Raw genomic sequence first — 20186 nt, forward strand, 5'->3', positions numbered from 1 at the left:
TTCCTCTGGCCCTGGTCTCAGGCTTGGGACAATATGTTCTTTCCTTGACACTTTTACACATACACACACACACACACACACACACACACACACTTTTTCTTTATATTTGTCCTTACATCCCTCATTTCACTCTTATCACAGCTAAGTACTGACTCCTGACTATTTAAACACGTGTTTCGTATACAGCTGCCTCGGTCTATAGGCTGAACAATGTAAAAGACACTACTACCATTCTCATTTGATGTTTTGAATACACTGCAGCCCAGAAAGGTAGACTTTGCCCACAGGGTCTCATAGTAATGGCTTAGCACCCTTCCAAAATCTTCATCCTTAGTCACTGGGATACAAAGCCAACAAAAGAAGGCTGGAACCTGGGGGTTCTTACAGGGCCCTGGTCCTGGAGGAGAGCCAAGAAAGAATATTAGCCTCTAGAGAGGGTATGGCCAATCCCACAGAAGCCCTAAAATAACTAGGACCTTCTCAACCTTCTTATGCAGAGACACTTTAATACAGTTCTTCATGTTGTGGAGACCCCTAATAAAACTATTTTTTTTTTTTTGGTTCTTTTTTTCGGAGCTGGGGACCGAACCCAGGGCCTTGCGCTTCCTAGGCAAGCGCTCTACCACTGAGCTAAATCCCCAACCCCTAATAAAACTATTTTTGTTGCTAGTTGATAACTGCAATTTTGCTATTATGAATTATAATGTAAATATCTGATATGCAAGATATCTGATGTGCGACCCCTATGAAAGGGTCGTTCAACAACCACACTACCACCACCACCACCCACCCCTACCCCACCACCAATTTGTCTTGACCAACGGGCTGGGAACCACAGACCAAGTCAAGAACACAAGAAACTTTAGGAAGTGATTTAGGCCGGATGCAAGGTCAATGGGTGACTTTTTAGAGTTCACACAGTGCTCCAGGTCTGTAAGCATAGAAACGGGCGTCACACCAGGCCAAATCCCTGGATTCCACCCCAGCTTCTCAACACTCCGGAGCCAATCCATTCGCTTAGCCCTCGGCTGCTCTTGTCGAGCTCTCACCTCGATTGGTCGAGCCTGAACCATCATGGCTGCGCCCGTGTAACCTAGAGCCACCGCGGAGCAGACAGTGGCGGCGCCGGCCCGCGGAGTCAGAAGTCACCATGCTGCGGGCCGCGTGGCGCGCGCTGAGCTCCGTTCGTGTCCAGGCGGTGACACAGGCCCCAGTCCCTGCGCTGAGGGCCAGAAGCAGCGCCAGTCTGCCCTCCGCACGCTGCGGCCTACAGACTCCTAGTGAGCCACCGAGCTGGGTCCCATGGGAGCTGGGCGAAGATGGAGGATCCAGGCACCGGGAGACCGGAGGAAGGCAGTGACAGGATGGGAAAGAAAGGGTGATGGCTAGGAAAGGAGTGACGAAAGGAGTGAGATAGGGAAATAAGGCGCAGGGGCACGCAGTCCGTGGTATAAGGGTTATGCGGGGCTGTGTAAGGAAATGAGTCTCAGCTATTTCTGTTCTGCATAGGTCTCCTGAATGCCGCGCGTGCATACGCCGTCCAGAAACCAGGTACGAGGTTGATACTTGAGGTAAAAGAGAGACTGCCTGGAGGGCTTGGGGTGAACAAGGGGACAGAAGTGGTGCGCAAAGGAGCGGGCCAAAAGACACCCTACATTCACGTTATATAAAGCGTATGTTTATGGGGTGCACGAGAAGGTAGGAGTAAAGCACTCATTCATTTGACATCACAGATCACCAAAAGCTCAGCTTTGGTGTGGGCGTTTCTACAGTGTCCTTTAGAAGTGAGATCGAAGCCTGGGGTCCAACCCAGTCCAGCTTGGCTGGACCCAGTGAGTGAGTGTTTGACTGGCAACACTAGGAAGCATTGTGTTCTAGGAATGTAACACTTTTTATCTGCTATTCTGAGATGAAGGATGTAGTTTCTCATCCTAAGTTAGTATGCCTTAGGGCCCTCTAACAAGCAAATATTATTTGAGGCAAGCTGCTTTTTGTGAACCAGCGCTGAAATGAGTGTCAAAGGATCCATTGGAACAGTTATTAGGAGTCAATCATGGCAGCGTATGAAAAGCACCCTTAACCCTGTGCACAATAAACTGTGATATAATAGTCTTTATTGCTACTAGTGTCCTTTGCACAGTGGCAAAACAGTCTGGCTAAACAGAGTCGAGAAGATAGATCATCTTGGTGGCGCTGGACTAGGTTTGGACTCCAGGCTTCAACCTCACTTCCAAGTGACACAGTAGGAATGCACACACAATAGCTGCACTTTTAGTGATATGTACTGGATCCTGGCATTCCCTTAAAACTAGCCGCATTCCCTCAAACTCTTTATTTCATTCATGTAATAACAAACCAGTAAGCTTTGTTAAGTGCTTATTCTAGGCTCGACTATGGACCAGGATAGGGCACTGAGTTCAAATGAAGCCAAGCTCACTCCTGTCCACAGGAGAGCTTATCCCAGTGAGGAATCTGATAACTAGAGCCAAGTGGGTTTGTGTTGCAGGCACAGTGCATATCTTGGGAAAGGCCCCCTGTTTGTAGCATGCAATATAGAAGCAGGTGCCCACAAGGTTTGCAGAAGAGAAACTGAGCTTCGATGTGTCCATTGCCTTGTTGAGACCCTGGGTACTTCCCACAGATTTGGAAAGTGAGTAGGAAGAGTGGAGCCTGGGAGAATGGGAGTTAACACTGAGTGTTTTCCATCCCTGTATTTGACAGTCCAAGCCAAGCAAGATGATGAACCAGCCTCTTCCACGTTCATCAAAGAATACAAGAACATCATCCCCAACATGGAGAAGTAAGCGGAAAGAAACCTAGCTGTGGGTATAAGAGTTCCTGGGAGGATGGGCAGGGAGTAGAAAAGAGGTGACTTAAAGACTCGGCCTGTTGTATTTGATGCTCGATTAGGTGGATCCCTGGATGTGGTGAGCATTGGTGAGGGCCGCAGGTGTGATGGGCACAGGTGGGCTGCAAGTGCGATGGGTGCAGGTGGGCTGCAGGTGTGATGGGCACAGGTGGGCTACAGGTGTAATGGGCGCAGCTGGGGTACTTGGTGCTCATAGAGCTCAGCTCCCCTTTTGTTTCTGGTACTCCTAGTGAAGAACTCACAACCATGGATGCCAAGAACTAACATGCTCCGCTGGTCTTGGTAGAAATCTCTCCTCTCTTGACTTCACAAAAGCCCTGTAAAAGAAGAGATTGTGTCCTATTTGTATAAATGCTCTGTCTTACACAGAGCTAGGACTAGAATCCAGAGCTGGGAGACACCAAAGCCAAGTCCTTCTGCTTAGCCTCTGTACAGTGAAAGCTGGGCTGGCTCCAACCTTCTTTACTATGCAGTCTGCCTGTGTCTGTATGAGGTGGAAATCCTTCCTTTACTTTCCCTGAGATGAGACCAGAACATTCAAGTAAATAGCCCCAGTTGTCTGGCTGTCTTCAGCCCAACAGACCAGAGCTGCATTTCTTGTAGAAGTAACTGTCATTTGCTCTTGCAATTTAAATGTTCTTAACAATTAATTTTTATTTATGTGCACGTGTGTATCATTATGTGCCCATAGGCATGAGTGCCCACAGATATGAGTGCTCCCTGGGAACCAAACTCTGGCCCTCTGCAAGAACGAGTGTTTACAACCACTGAGCCATTTTCCCAGTCCCTACCTTTTCTTTAATTTGTATTTATTACTGTGTATGTGTGCATGACTGGGCAGGGTCCCATGAAGCCGACGTGTGGAAATCAGAGGACAACTTTGTAATGTCATTACTCCTTTATAGCTTTATGGTTCCCGTGGGCAGACTTACACACAAAGCACCTTTATACATCTGACCATCCCCGCTCTTCATTCTCTGGTTTTTGTCTCAAGTCTTTTTAGACTTATTTATGTGTATGTTTGTGCACCACATGAGTACCCGGTGCTTACAGTGGGCTGAAGAGGTCATTGGGTCCCCTGGAACTGGAGTTACAAGTCACTTTAGGGGCTGAAAACTGCAAAACAGTGCTCTTAACTATTGAGCCCTCTCTCCAGCAGCACCACCACGCCCTTTACGAGGTCTCAGTCTGCCATTCTTCCCCTTCAAACTACTGTGAAAAACGCATGGACAGGCTAGGTGGCTCAGTAGTTAGTGTTGCTGCTCATCCAGAGGATGCCAGTTTTGTTCCCGTCCCAGACAGCTCAAAATTACCTTAACCCAGAGCTCTAGGGGTTCGTCCACCCTCTCCTGGCCTCCACAGGTACCTGTGTGCCTATGAATATAATCTCTACACATAAACTCTCATAGAAAAAACATTTCTTCCTCTTCCCATCTTGTCTCATTGCTCTGGTTTTTTTTGCAGGGTTGATGATGTTGTGAAAAGAATCCTGTCTTTGGAAATGGCCAGCAGGGTGAGTGTGTACCTGTGTCGCCCTAAGTCTTCTCTCTGGGAACTCCATTCCTCCGTCCCAGGCTTTCCCAGTCAGAACATTTATCCTGCAGTCATTCTCTATGCAAACCAAGCCCCAACAAGAGGGTTTTGCTTCTCCATTATGCTTCTGACGTCTGACAAACAGCTGATGCTCAGTAAAGATGTCTTAGTCTTTTTTGTTATTGTCTCTGTGAAGAGGCACCATGACTAAGGCAACCCTGATGAAAGAAAGCATTTAATGGGAGGCTTACTTGCAATTCCATTAGTTCAGCCCAGTATCATCGTGGTGCAGTCATGCCAGCATGCAGGCACACACTGGAGCAGTAGCTGAGAACTCCATATGATCCATGGGCAAGGAGAGACACTGGGGCTGCCTTGGGCTTTTGAAAGGTCAAAGCCCACCCTAGTGCTACACTTCCTCCAACAAGGCCACGCCTTCTAACCCTCTCAAGTAGTGTCACTCCCTGATGATCCAGTATTCAAATATAAGAACCTATAGGGGCGGGCTGGGGATTTAGCTCAGTGGTAGAGCGCTTACCTAGGAAGCGCAAGGCCCTGGGTTCGGTCCCCAGCTCCGAAAAAAAAAAAAAAAAACCAAAAAATAAATAAATTAAAAAAAAAAAAAAAAGAACCTATAGGGGCCATTCTCATTCAGACCACACAGATGTGTACATGAATGAGCAAGTACATCTTAAACATTCAGCCAGCAAACTAGTTTTCTTAACTTCAGCTCTAGCCTTGGGCTCACAAGGCTACAGATAGCCATGTTTTTGGCCAAGGCTACAGTAAACTCTGGCCCCAATTTTTCTGGGCTTAGACTAGTAACTATAGCCTCCCAGTCAGGAAGTTTGGTCTTTAGAGGACTTTCCCTATTCAGATTTCTCTCCAATTTCTGTCTCCAACAGAAAGAGAAGTTAAAAATCAAGCGAGAACAATTGATGAACAAGATTGCGGAAAACCCTGAGGATTACAGAACCTTGGAGGCTCGAAGTTGGTCCAGGGGCTCTTGGTAGTGGGGGTGCATAGGAGTCTGCTAGCTGGTTCGTAGCCTAGGCTCTTGATGTGGCTTGGGAAGGGGAGAGGCATGCTGGGACTCTGGATCCCAAGTCCAGTGATGCTAGAGTGGACAGCCGAGTTCTGCCCATTGCTCTGTGTGAAGGCAAACAGGGCATCTGTCTTCTCTGGAGTCGCTGCTTCCAGAGCAGAGTCTGAAGATGGAGCTAGCTGGGGACAGGGCTGAAGTTCTATTTCCTACTTTGTGGTGAGACTGAGAAGCTCGACAATGTATATACTCCTTGGAAACAAAAATGAGGCTAGGGGTTGGGGATTTAGCTCAGTGGTAGAGCGCTTGCCTAGCAAGCGCAAGGCCCTGGGTTCGGTCCCCAGCTCCGAAAAAAAGAACCCAAAAAAAAAAAAAAAAAAAAATGAGGCTAACAGTGAGACTCACATCTGTGGAGTGCTGTCATGCCCGCAAGCATGGAACATTTCCAGGTTCCTGTTTTGGTTCTGGCTGGAGTTAGCAGGAGCCCTCACTAGATATGAGTGACAGCCTACCTCTTGCATGGAACCAGGGGGTAGCAGGGCAGTGACTTGGTGGCCTACGCAGTGTCTGCAGGGTTTCTTCCCCGCTGCCGTCAGCCTACATTACAGCTGGTATTACCTCCTCTGTCTTTGAGCCTCCATCCCTTTTTAAAAACTTCGTTAATGTGTATGTCTGTGCACTATGCCTAGTTGGTACCTAGCCTAGGCTCTTGATGTGGCTTGGGAAGGGGAGTGCCAGTGCCTATGCCTAGTGCCAGTGGAAGTCAGAAAAGGGCTTCAGACCCCGTGAACTGGAGTTACACATAGTTGTGAGCCACCATCTGCTGGGAATGGAACTTGGGTCCTCCTGAAGAGCATCTTAACCCTGTGCCTATAAGTGAAAAGTCTCTCCAGTCCTATAAGTGAAAAGTTTTAATTCTGTAACCTTAATAATGGAAACACAGAAAGAAAAAGAGTAGCATTTTAACAGTTAACATTATTATTATTATTATTATTATTATTATTATTATTATTTATTACTGTATGTGGAAGGATATGATGTGTAATGCATGTGCATGTGTGCCAGACAGGACAATTTTAGATGTCCGCCTTCCATCCTTCTATCCATCCTTCCACCATAGATTCCTAGGATTGAACTCAGGTGTCAGATTTGTACCTGTACCCACTGAGCCACCTTCTGTGTTTTCTTGAAAGTTTTAGTGTTTTAGCTCAACGATTGCTGGGACCTCTAGTACAGCAGTGAATCACTGACCGTATGGCATGGTAGAGTTCCTGAATTTGATGCTCTTGCAAGTGTCTTCAACCTGAGACCTGCAGGCTGCCCCAGGGTAGCTACGAATGCAGCCCAGCTCAACACAAACTCATAAGCTTAGTTAAAACATTTGAGGGTTTTATTTATTTTTTTTGGTTTTTGTTATTGTTTTTAGGGTGTTTGTTTCCTTTGAGACCAGTGGTTTTCAACCGTCCTAATTCTGTGACCCTTTAATATAGTCTTCATATTGTAGTGACCCCAACCACAAAATTATTTCGTTGCTACTTCATAACTGTAATTTTGCTACTGTTATGAATTACAACGTAATTATGATATGTGACCTCCGGAAGGGTTTTGACCCACAGGGTTGAGAACCACTGTTTTAGACACTGTTTCACTATGTAGTCCCCGCTGGCCTGAAAACTTGCTATGTCAATACCACACAGAGATCTCTCTGCCAGTGTCTCCATTATTTTTGTAACTGAAGTGCATGGTTCTCAGGCATCAGCTTTGCAGATGAAAACATTATATCACAAGGCCAGAAACTAGGACGACAGTTTTGCCATTGAGAGTGCTGTTTACCAGCCAGGCCCAGGGGTTCACACCCATACTTCTAGGTACAGGAAGAAAGGCAAGCTGATCAAAGTGTGGGCTACATAGCAAGTTTTAGGTCAAACCAGGCCCCATAATGAGACTATGTCAACCACCTTCTCCACCATCACCCCAACACACACACACACGCGCACACACACACACACACACACACACACACACACACACACAGTGCTACTTGCTATGATAGATAATGACCTCTATGGAATGAAGTGTTTCCTTTTCTTGAGCTTGCTTTTCTTTTTTTTTTTTTTTTTTTTTTTTCTTTTTCTTTTTTTCAGAGCTGGGGACCAAACCCAGGGCCTTGCAGTTGCTAGGCAAGCGCTCTACCACTGAGCTAAATCCCCAACCCCTTGCTTTTCTAGTAGAAAGATGAGCCACAGTGTTTTGAGGTCTTGCAGTTCTGAGTGCTTTGGGATTTAGAGCTATACGGAAGCACCGCTGATTGTTATTCCTTTGGTTCTTAAAACACGAGGTGGGCCTGGGCCCTCCCTTCCTCTATGCCCCACTCTCATCCTCTGTGGTTTGTGGTTTCAGTTGTTGCCTTGACTGTCAAGATCCGCAATTATGAAGAACACATGCAGAAACATCGAAAGGTAAACCCCAGGCTTGACTCAGAGCTAAACCACAATAGCAAGGAGGTGGGGCTTGGGGAAGCTAGTGACTGTGACACCAGAGAGGCTACCCTCAACCCTATAGGAAAACACTCCCCTCTTGCCTCTAGAGGAACAAAAGGAGCCTTACAGACTCTGCTGGTTGCCATCAGTGGTCAAGAAAACAAACTGTAGAGCATGCTCACTGCCTGACACACAGTGGGTGCTTAGTAAACTGTAGAGCATGCTCACTGCCTGACACACAGTGGGTGCTTGATAAATAGTTTTTAAATGCATGGATAATAGCTCTGTCACTTCTACTTAAAGTCACGGTGACTTTAGGCCTGGTGTGTGAGCACTTGTTTTCAACATCTGTAGAGTCCTGCCACAGGACTGTAAGGATTACAAGAATTAAGCCTAGCATCTCTAGACTCTTCGCAGTGTTGGTGTCTCTTATAACCTTTAGAACTGTTTCTTTATAATCTTTCAGAGGAGCACTCTCGCCATGAAGTGACATTATTCCTCAAGGGACACTGCTAGGGAGTGATGCCTGACACATAAAATAAGGCAGTCTTGCCAAGGGGCCCATATTCCTAACCACTGTGTCACTGCTCAGCTGGGCAGCACAGAGCTGCTAGAAATACGAGCTCGCTGGTGTTTTGGTCCCTGTGCTGCACAGGCTGATTCTGAACTCTCCATCCTTTCACTTCAGCCGCCTGAGATCTAAATTATAGGGCATGTGCTATCATACCTAGGTACTTCTAGGGTTCTTGTTGTTGCTTTTTGTTTCGTTTTGTTTTTATTTATTTATTTATTTATTTTTAATAAACAGTGTCTTTTTTTTAAGATTTATTTATTTTATGTACAGCATTCTGCCTGCATATGTGACTGCAGGCCAGAAGAGGGCACCAGATCTCATTACAGATGGCTGTGAGCTACCATGTGGTTGCTAGGAATTGAACTCAGGACCTCTGGAAGAGCAGTCAGTGCTCTTAACCGCTGAGCCATCTCTCCAGCCCTGTTTTGTTTTTATAAGTACGAGTATGCAGTTGTGAACACAGACTGATCTAGCCTTTAGCATTCCCAGGAGCTGGTTGAACATTGCTCTTTGGAAGTTAGTTTTGCTCATTTGAGATGTAGAATGCCAGCTCCATTGCAGAGCCCCTCATGGAGCAGGGCCTGAACAGAGGACAAGGCTCTTTCTTCCTACTCAGGCCTACATTCTCCTAAGTGCTGGAGACTGAGCGGACACATGGTACTGGGGAGACTGATTTGCAGTCAGCAGTCAGTAGACGCAGATTCAAGGCTTGCTCTCAGGGTCAGCAGTCTAAAGACCTATGGCAGGCAAATATGTTCTCTAAACTTTATTTTCCTGTCTGTAAACTGGGAACAATGACAGTATCTCCTGCAGAACTGTAGTAATGTTTGCATAAGATTGTAGGGACATTTCAATGAAATGATGAAATGGCCACATATCATTAATGGGAAGCAAGTTAATAATTACAAAATATTGAAATTAAGAGTAAGTATGGGGAGGCTGGAGAGATGGCTCAGTGGTTAAGAGCACTGACTGCTCTTCCAGAGGTCCTGAGTTCAATTCCCAGCAACCACATGGTGGCTCACAACCATCTGTAATGGGATCCGATGCCCTCTTCTGGTGTGTCTGAAGACAGCGTCAGTGTACTCACATACATTTAATAAATAAGTAAATGTATGTATGTATGTATGTATGTATGTAGCCTGGCCTCACAAAGTGAGTCCTTGTCTCAAAATGACAAATAATAGAATGTAGCTTCTTCTATAGGACAAAGTCCACAAACGCCATCTGCTGATGAGCATCGACCAGAGGAAAAAGTTTCTCAGACTCCTCCGTCAGACCAACTATGACGTCTTCGAAAAGACCTGCAAGGAGCTGGGGGTGGAGTACGCCTTACCCCCTCTGCATTTCCAAAGGGTTCACCGCCGCTTCCTGGCCAAGAAGGCTCTGTGCATTCAGGTATGAATTGATATGGTTGGTCGCTTCGGTCAGCCTCCCTGGACTGAGGTGCAAGAGTAGAAGAGAGAAGTGGTCTGTGTCTGACCAAGGTCTAGAACTGGCTCAGGTCACCAGCACATGCAGAAAAGATGAGGTGTCCATGTAGTTGTCCCAGAGCTGCTCCAAATCCGAGCTTTGCATACAATTACAGTCTTTTTCTACCCTTTCAACCACCAGGTTTTCCAAGAGGTACAAAAGCTGAAGAAGCAAAGAATGGCTTTAAAAGCTGCTGCAGCTGCTGCCAAAAAAGAAAAAAGAGAAAGGGTGCCAGAGAACCCTTCAAATGCCCTACCAGAGAAGACCAAAGAAAACTAATAAAGTCTATTCCCTTGAAGAATGGCAGAAGATGGCCTTCTTTTTAGCCTGAGAAAGAAGAGTTTATTTTTCATTTGGCCCAGGGATTTCAGAGGCAGAGTCCCTGCCATCTTCCCAGAGGACGCAGTCACAGAAACAATACGGGGTATGTTTCCGAGAGGTAATGCTGACAGCCGTAGGAGCTGTCTACTGGGCAGTCCTAAAGGATGAGGAGGAGTTCACTGGCAGAGAGAAACAGCATCTAGGCATAAGGAACTGCAAGTTAAAAGGGAAAGAAATCTAAAGGCATACATTCAGGGACAGTGGGACTCAAATACTGTAACTTTGCGTTAGGGCTTCAGTCTATGAATGGGACTCGGGCACAGAAACATTCAGTTTGCCACGCAGTGGTGGTGCACACTTTTAATCCCAGTACTCAGAGGCAGGCAGATCTCTTGAATTCGAGGCCAGCCTGGTCTACAGAGTAAATTCCAGGACAGCCAAGGGCTACACAGAGAAACCCTATCTTGGGGGGCGGGGATCAGTTCATCATACTGAAGGAAGAACTCTGGGCCTCATTCTGAGAAGGGAGACCCCACAAAGAGAAAGCTATGTTAACATGCTACCAAAGAGCCTGTGGAAGATGAGGGCTGAGACCTGAACAGAGCAGTCTGGGAGCTGTTAGGGTAACTGAGGCCTGGTGTGTGATTGCCATGGATACTGAGCTTTTGTGTTTGAATGACTGGCCCCAGCAAGTTACAGACAGGAATGTCATTTCAAGGCTATCTTTGTTTGCATGGCTAGTTTGAGGCTGGTCTAGACTATATGATACCCTTTCTCTAAAACTTTAATTGCCGAGGAAAGGAATATAAAAAGAAAAATGGACCATGTCAGGATGGGAAAATCATTTCTGAGGGCCCCCCTGAGATGGAGGAGGAGGTGAGTGGGCAGGAAGACTCAAAAGTGAAGTTGAACTGTTTGGTTATTGCCTCCAAGAACACTGAGGAAGGTCCTAATGAAATGGGCCTCAACTGGACTTGGAGGTCCTGTGCTACAGGTCCAGGTGCCAGCCTTTCAGGGGACTAGGGAGTAAGGAGAAAAAGCCACAGGAGTGGATCAGGCCTGCAGGAAAGGCACTGTTTTAAATGCTGCCTTGGGCACTTTAATATTGCTTGACACCTAAATCCATTCCTCAAGCTAGCTGTCTCTCTCTTTTTTGGGGGGAGAGGGGAGGGTAAGGGAGTTCCAGACAGTGTTCATCTGTATAGTTCTGGCTGTCCTGGAACTCTGTAGACCAGACTGGTCTGGAACTCAAAAATCCACCCGCCTCTGCCTTCCAAGTGCTGAGATTAAAGACTTCTGCCACCACTGCCCAGCCTAACTGTCTTTCTATTGAAAACAGACTGGGAAAACTTAGACAGCTGTGGGGCAGTGGACGGTGAGAGGAAGCCTGGTGTGGTCGAGCTAAGGCTTGAAGCCCCAGGGACCCTGAAGGAACTGTAGGAGCTTCTGCTTCTGGTACCAGGCCCCGTGTCATGTAGGGGCAGTGCCCCAAGCCCTCCACATGCAGATGAGGCATTCCGAACATCTCTGACTAAGCCTCCACATGCAGATGAGGCATTCCGAACATCTCAGACTAAGCCAACAGAAAGCACCTGCTGTCAGACCCAACCCGCCCCCAAACTGTATAGAGGATCCTAGCCAGAAGGAGTAAAGGTGCGAGCTACTCTGTCATCCGAGAGCATCTGTCACAAGAACCATAACACACTGCCTGGGAAGAGAACCCTCGTGCTGCCTGGCTAGCCCCACCCTCAGTTTACTCAGCCTAGCTCTGCTCAGCACATCCAGTGCAGCACCTTGCAGCAACAGCGGCTGCTGGGGCAGTGGCATCAGCAGAAGTGGCAGAGACACTTTTTCCTCCCTGCTTGCCCCTTTTCCTCTTCGCTTGAGCCCTCCCATCTAGCCTGGCCTCTGATCTCTTTGAATAGCCTCTGGCACACAGACCGGCAGACAACATGTCCAACTTTGCAAGCTGATTAGGGTTCAAACCTAGCTCTCCCTGGTTTGGGGTTTTTGTTTTTTTAAGACAGGGTCCCTGTCTTGGCTGCCCTACCTGCTATGTAGACCAGGCTGGATTCTGCTTACAAAGTGCTGGGCTCAAAGGCATGTGCTGCCACAACTTGCTTCTAGCTGTCTTGATTCTAAAGACCATATATACAATCTGACACTACCCAGAGGGAAAAGAGAAAGGGGGTCTGTTTTGCCAAAACTTTAGGTACTTAAGGGAGCTAAGCAGTAACAAAATGCATAAGCCCCCCCCCCCCCCAGAGGGTAAAGATGTTTATTACAGGTGGAGTTGAGGTGTTAAGAAGCTCAAGTTGTGAGTTGGGGATTTAGCTCAGCGGTAGAGCGCTTGCCTAGCAAGCGCAAGGCCCTGGGTTCAGTCCCCAGCTCCGAAAAAAAAGAAAAAAAAAAAAGAAGCTCAAGTTGTACCAGGATCCCAAAACTCCCAGAGCCAGAGGCAGGTGATCACTGAGTTTGTGGCCAACCTGGTCTACACAGCGAGTTCCAGGACTACACAGAGAAACTCTGTTTCAAAAACCAAAACAAAAAGCTCAAGTTGTACTAGACGGTTTTAAAAAGTTTGGCTCTTAAAAGGAGGAAAGGGGCTGGAGAGATGGCTCAGTAGTTAAGAGCACTGACTGCTCTTCCAGAGGTCCTGAGTTCAATTCCCAGCAACCACATGGTGGCTCTGAAAGATCCCACGCAGAGAGACCCTTACTCAAGTCTTGGGAAATCGCGGACCCCAGACACAGAGAGACCATTTTGGATGTAATAAGCAAAGGCGAGGTTTATTACGGAGACCTATTATAGAGATCTCCGGGCCGACACGTATCCCGCGCAGGAGACAGAGGTGTCGACCCCGAGAGGCTGGGAAAAAGAGTATTTAAAGGCAGAGGCTGTGAGCACCAGGGGATGGGGGATGTCAAAGGGGAATGTACCACAAGTTACAAGATTGTTTTATGGCTCCAGGAGATAAGGGGACGCCAGAAGGTTTTATGGCCCCCTGGTTCCTGGAACAGAGCTACTAAATCAGGAGAAGGGTAGGGTCTTTAGGTCCTCATTATTTTTAAAAGTTTGTCAAAATTGATGGAGCATTTGTATTTGAAACACCTCTGGTTAGGCTTGGGCTGTCCGGTTTCTTGGAATGCTCTCTGTAGGACACAATGGCTGAAAAGCACAAGTAGGGGCTTATCAGGGTCTGGAGGACATCTGGTTAAAGTATGACTCTGAGTAAGCTGGGGGGATGTCTTTGGATGGTTTATGGCTCAGTCCTCGATAGCCTGAGCTGGTTCTTGTATTCCTTTTCTTTATCTTTATGGCCTGCTATTCCTGGCGGCAGGGCTTAGCCCTGAGTTTGTGGCTTTTGGGGCTAACTCTTTTAATTTTATATTTTTAAACCTAGAATTCGTATAATTTTCTTTTCATTCCCGTCTTCTCCTACTAAATAATTCTAATCTTAGAATTTTGATATCAAGTCTCGTATTTGGTCTCACCAGTTGTCTTAACTGACTGGTATTGTTGTCTCAGGACCATCAACCGCACAGCACCCACTCAATTTTTAACAAAAGCAATTAACCTGTTTGTCACGCAGGAGCCAAAAACTAAAACCAAGAAAATTATTAATAATGGCCCAGCTGTAGCAGAGAGTAGGGTAGTCATCCAGGGAGATCTACTAAACTAGCTCTCGAACTATCTCTGATGTGTTTTTCTGTCTGTCTTTTGTCTAACCTTTTTTTAAGTTTATTTATGGAGTCTTTAATTACTCCTGAATGGTCTGTATAGAAGCAACATTCTTTCAGTGTAGCACACAGGCTCCTTCTTTAAGGAATATCAGGTCTAATCTTTTTTTATTTTGAAGGACTACCTCTGAGAGGGAGGTTAGGTATTTTTGGAGGTCAGCTAAAAAGTCTTTAGCATCAGGATTCTAATCTGGACACTATCTGAACCTATACACCAAGGTCATGACTGTCTTTCAGAACTTCTAAACTTATATAGGTTGTGATCCCTGAGGCACAATCCCAAGAAGTGTTAGGAGTACTAACATATGTAATGTTACATCATTTGTAATAGAAATCAAGCCTATCCCCACACCTATCTCGATGGAACCCAGGACAAACATGACTGAATTTCCCTCTAGGTCCCAGCTCTCAGCCCTAACAGCTAGTACACGGCTGGTGAGGGCTGAGAATTGACGGCTGTCAGGGTGGTCAGCAGCACCAGGTATGGTCCTTTCCAGCGAGGATCGAGTGTCTGGGCTCAGTGTAGCTGCTTCCGACCTGGAACTGATGGGATGTCTCAGGGGTCTCCGGGGCATAGGCTGCTGTCAGCTGTGAGCAGATTTCTTTCTGTATCACCTGTAGGTCTTTTAGCCTGGCACACAAATCATTATTACTATGACATGTTGGTTCAGTAACATCATCTAATACAGTCAGGGGAGCTGAGGCCCCATATAAGATCTCAAAGGGGGTAAAGCTGAGTCTGGAAGGGGTATTTCTTGCTCTGAAGAGAGCAAGAGGGAAGGAGTGTCACCCAGTCTGTGCCAGTCTCCATGGTCAATTTGTTTAGGGTCTCTTTTAGAGTTCTATTTATTTACTCTACCTGTCCTGAGCTTTGAGGTCTGTAAATACAATGTAATTTCTAATCGACCTCTAAATACTTGGCCACACCCTGGCTTACCTTGGTGGCGAAAGTAGGGCCGTTGTCTGACCAGATTACCTTGGGAATTCCAGACCTGGGGAAGATTTTTTCTAGTATCTTCTTGATGATTGTAGAGGCCGTCTCTCGTTTGGTGAGGAAAGCTTCTATCTATTCCTGAAAAAGTATCTACAAGCACTAGGAGATACTTGTGATTATATTTTTCTGGTTTTATCTCAGTGAAGTTCACTTCGACTTTTTATTAAACTCTCTAGGTCTCTTTGTCTTGTTTGTTTGTTAAGCATTCACTTACTGACATATCTTATACTTTTTACTGTCTCTCTTGGCTAAAATCTTAAAGTCTATTATATATATTTTAACTATTTGGACAAACTTCTTATCTCTTAAATGAGTCTATTTTTTTAATTTGGCAAAGTGAGTCTTTTGTTTGTTCTTTGGGGTGTATAGCTTTCTCCCCAAGTGTGTCATTGTCCTTTTATCTTTTAAACAACTTGGGCCTTTTCTTCTGTTGTACATTCTAAGTGAGGCCATCCCTTAGTCTAATCCCAGTTCTCAGTGGCTGTTCTTTCTTGTAGGCCTGTAACCAGGATAGGCTCCTGCATAGCCATTTCTTGAGCCACTTTATCTGTTTTGTTATTGTCCCATGTCACTGAATCACTTCCCTCCTGATATCCTGAGCAATGAATAGTACTCACAGTTGTTGGCTTCATCAGGGCATCTAAGAGATGGCAAAGACATCTGTGGCGCTGATGTGTTGGGGGGGGGTAGAGGTTCAGCCATCCCAGATGACATTGTGTTGTCCACCATGGCAGCACCCACTTGTCTCTGACCTTTATTCATGAAGAGAACTGTTTCCGTCTGTGGACAAGGTCCTCGGCTTTCAGCAGGGGTCAATCAGCCAGTCGCACAGGTCTTTCCTCCACCCATGTGCTTCTGTCAGTGTTTGACACTCGTGCTGTGGTGGCTCCAGGTCCGGATTGGGCAGCAAGGTGACCAGATTGTCCCCAACCGGTGGAGAATCTAGTCCATGGCAGCTGACCAGTGGTCCCATCTTTGGACACTCTATCAGCCACTCTATCACAGTTTAAGTCCTGGATTGGGTGATAATTGTTAGTGCCCGGCTGGCAGGAACGGTGTGTTTCAGGCAGAAAAGCACTAAGCCATTCAACTCCCAGCATCAGTTACTGGTGTACTGAGACAGGTCTTAAGCTCCACATACACAGTCTATAGATATGTATACACATGGCCTCATCCAGCCATTTCAGCCCACGCAAGCCAATTTGGAGAGCAATTTTCTCATGAGCAAGGGATGGGGGCAGTCAGGGATGACTATGAACTAGTGGGTTACCCGGCCCACGCCAAGGTCCACTGTTCTTCGGGCAGTCCATAAGTATTGTTCGTTGTCAGTAGCTCCTTGCACTCAAGGTCTTTGGATATTGGCCCACAGGGGGGCATAGGAGCACAGAGCATTGGGTCCCTGTATCCACAAAACAACTGGGCGGGCTTCCCTTCTATCTCTGTGTATAGCCAGCACCAAGAGGCTCTCCAGTGTCCCCTCTTGTTCTTTCTGGGGCAGTCCCTGACCCAATATCCTTTTTCTTCGTATTAGGCACACTGATCTTTAGTCAGGAATTCTCTTCTGTTGCCAGGTACTATCTTCCTAGGTTCCCTAACTACTGTGGCCAGTATATGTTCTTCTCTCGTCTTTTATCTCTCTTTATCTCTCTAACTTCCTCTTCTTTTTGTCTCTTTTTTTTTTTAGCTTTCTGTTCTTTTTACCTCTTTCTCTGTAACTTGTACTAACTCTCAGCAACTTAACTTAACCCTTTAAATTTTTGTAACTTTCTCTTTATATCTTTTCCTTATCTTAGCCAGATTGGTGGGGCATTTTTTAGCCCCTCAGAGACCCACCCTTGGAGCCTGGCAGCAGACCTGGCACTCCCTACCTTTAGGGGTTTGAAGAGAGCAGGCAGAAGTGAGGGCCTTCCATCCATCTCTGGAACACTTTTTCTGGCCTCTAGTAGGATTCCGTCTTTCCTCGGTGGTAAAGAAGACCTGTAACAGTTACTAACAAGCATCTCAAATGGGATGGTGAGAAAACAAGAGAATCTTGAGAATAGAGGTCCACTGAAGAGGGCAAATAGCATTTAGTCACACAGCTAAGCCAGGAGGCTTTCTTGGGACAAAAACACCTTGTGTCTGTGAAACAGAAAAGTGAGCAGAGGGGCAGCCTATCTGTTACCGGCTGTCTCTCTGGACTTAGATTTTCCCTTAAGGAGTACCTTCCTTTAGTGCCTGCTCAGTGGCTTTATCGCTCAAGAGACCCATCCTCTAAATGGCACTAGGCTTTCAGTAACAACTAATAACAAAAGGATGGAGAGACGGTAGAACCTGGGTGTTAGATACTAAGCAGCTGACAAAAGAATTGTAACCAGTTCACCTGGGGCTTCTTGTCTCTTATATCTAATAAAGAGATTGTTAATACTATAGTACCAACCTTTAATAAAAAAAAACTATAGCTCTCTCCATGTCTCTGAATATCAGGACTGTAGTAGTAGTCCTTTACCAAACTGTCTCAGTGGGCTAAGGGCCCATGGAAACGAAAACATTAATCCTGACCTCGGCCACAGCCAAAGCCTGAATTCTAAATTTAAACTGGCAAAACAAAACAAAGTTCTTTACAGTTTGTTGTAGATTCTTTGAAACTATTTTAGGGGCTTCTCTGTCCCCCAACCTGGGACATTTCGACCACAGGGGCAGGAACTAGCTGTTGTGGGGATAAGATCAAAGGCATTCTCTATGCTAATGATGACCAGTGAGAAAAGTAATTTAATGCTGGAGACTGGCTCCTCTCTTGGAATAGGGCCAGCAGATAAGGCAGGCTCCTTAAAGAACTTCTCTTAATGAGCACCCTCTTTCTGTGAGCAAGAGTTGAAGGTCTGGTCACTAAAAGCAGAAATTCCTTTCTTGTTCTTGTTTTTCTTAGAGTCCTCTCCCACCTCACTCTCAGCCTTTTTAGATTATTCTTTATGTAGCATTTTTAACACAGCCTGTCCCTTTTTTATAGCCTGTTGACAGCATTTCTGATCTTTTAGGCAGCTACGCACTAAGTGCCATACCGGCTGAAACTCCACCTTTAAGATTCTTTGTTCTCAAGCAAAATTTAAATCCTTTTCTAGCTTATCTCAGCTGTCCACCGTGAGATTCCCAGAGATGGCGAACCAAGGTGTAGTAATTCACTAAGAAATCTCTCTATAGTGTTTCTTTTTACCTTAAGCCTTTTCCTTTTAAACAGCTCTTGAAGAGCCAGAAAAATTGGGTGAGACTTGAGAAGTCCCCATGCTCGCTTTAGCAGCTCCGCAGCTAATTTCGCTCCCCCCTACTGTGTGTTGGGAGCTCAAGCACAGATAAAACACTATGTTTTAAAAACTTAACATTGGCTATCAACCAACACACCGCCACTAGAGCGGGGTCCATAAAATTAAGTTTCTTACTCACTATATTTGTTTCGTACCGGAGGCCTAATCTGGGGAACTTTTTTATTTACGAGAGGTTTTGTCCTCAAGGTTTTTGTTAATGTCTGTTTACACAACTGTTAACAGCAGCTAGGCTGATCAAGGGGAGTAAAGGGAGGGGCCTCTCTCCTTGGGGAGGAGGCTCAGGAGAGAAAGACAAAACTCCTTGGCAGAAAACAATTTTTCTCAAGCAAATTATTTTTAACTCTTAACTTAAGCACCAAGAGGACCAAGTAAAACTCTATGACGAACAAAGCAAACAGTTTCATGATTTCAAACACAGTCATCAGTCCAAGATTTTAAACACAGTCGTCAGTCCAAATTCAAACACAGTCGTCAGTCCAAAATTCAAAAACGAAACAAAAGCCAAAAAGACACTCGACAATACCACAGAAAACAAGCCAGACAAACAATATCAAGACAAAGCATCTTATAACCAACTTTCACAGATGCCTGGTACCTTCAGTACGTGGCCCAAACTGCAGCTTAACCTTAGCTGCTTTTGGGATGAGATGGACCATCTGATTCCACCTCCCAACAGGATTCCAGAGTGTCCTCTTGTCCTAACGACTAAGCACACTTGTCCGTGCCTATATTTAAATAGGCAGCCGAACTCGACCTCTGACGGAGTGGGATTCCTCGTCCACTCCCGCCTAGGTAAAAGGAGCATTCCATCTCCTTTGTTCCAGAAAACCAGAGTCAGGTCCTCCTGACTGTCCATAGTCGGGCTCTCCCGACTGTTCTCCGCCCGTGGAACGTCTTCCAGGGGCTGCAGCCTTGCGGGCCCGGGGCGTCCCCCCTTCCGCAGCCAGGGGGTCCTCACGGACCACAAAGGCAGCTGCACTGAGTGGGGATACACATCCACTCTCCTACAGGGCAGGAACACACATCCACCCTCCTAGCACAGGGCAGGAATACACATCCACCCTCTCAGCACAAGGCAGGAACACACATCTGCCCTCTTACCACAGGGCAGGAATACCCATCTGCCCTCTTAACACTGACCAGTACTAAGACACACATATATACACACACGGTGGAACCAAAACAGAGACAGACACAGACTGACGAATGCGGCGCCGCTCACACAGAAACACTCAGACAAACATCCAACTCACCTCCAAGGGGTCTTCGGAGTCTGGGGTAGTCGCGCAGATCCCGGACGAGCCCCCATAAATATGAAAGATCCCACGCAGAGAGACCCTTACTCAAGTCTTGGGAAATCGCGGACCCCAGACACAGAGAGACCATTTTGGATGTAATAAGCAAAGGCGAGGTTTATTACGGAGACCTATTATAGAGATCTCCGGGCCGACACGTATCCCGCGCAGGAGACAGAGGTGTCGACCCCGAGAGGCTGGGAAAAAGAGTATTTAAAGGCAGAGGCTGTGAGCACCAGGGGATGGGGGATGTCAAAGGGGAATGTACCACAAGTTACAAGATTGTTTTATGGCTCCAGGAGATAAGGGGACGCCAGAAGGTTTTATGGCCCCCTGGTTCCTGGAACAGAGCTACTAAATCAGGAGAAGGGTAGGGTCTTTAGGTCCTCATTATTTTTAAAAGTTTGTCAAAATTGATGGAGCATTTGTATTTGAAACACCTCTGGTTAGGCTTGGGCTGTCCGGTTTCTTGGAATGCTCTCTGTAGGACACAATGGCTGAAAAGCACAAGTAGGGGCTTATCAGGGTCTGGAGGACATCTGGTTAAAGTATGACTCTGAGTA

General features: G+C 46.3%; 1 protein-coding gene and 1 long non-coding RNA gene across 3 annotated transcripts; one reads left to right on the forward strand and one right to left on the reverse strand.

The window, feature by feature from the left end:
* The first annotated feature begins 1066 nt into the window (after window positions 1–1066).
* Mrps15 (mitochondrial ribosomal protein S15) lies at window positions 1067–11599 on the forward strand. Of its 2 annotated transcripts, none has more exons than XR_015619557.1 (8): window positions 1067–1280; window positions 1510–1551; window positions 2722–2800; window positions 4334–4382; window positions 5308–5686; window positions 7645–7903; window positions 9705–9896; window positions 10113–10269. XR_015619557.1 is itself a non-coding variant. In NM_001007653.1 (8 exon segments), coding segments are annotated over 8 exon segments (774 nt in total). In that variant the 5' UTR covers window positions 1074–1150; the 3' UTR covers window positions 10251–11599.
* Window positions 11600–13060: 1461 nt separating this feature from the next.
* Window positions 13061–19632, reverse strand: LOC148006044 (uncharacterized). The gene is made up of 2 exons (XR_015621116.1): window positions 19582–19632; window positions 13061–14663 (listed from the first exon to the last, which is right to left on the reverse strand). It is a non-coding gene; the product is annotated as an uncharacterized LOC148006044 (long non-coding RNA).
* Window positions 19633–20186: the final 554 nt, after the last annotated feature.

Source organism: Rattus norvegicus, chromosome 5 (genome assembly GCF_021556685.1).
Source record: "Rattus norvegicus strain SHRSP/BbbUtx chromosome 5, alternate assembly SHRSP_T2T, whole genome shotgun sequence".
NCBI classification, from domain to species: domain Eukaryota; kingdom Metazoa; phylum Chordata; class Mammalia; order Rodentia; family Muridae; genus Rattus; species Rattus norvegicus.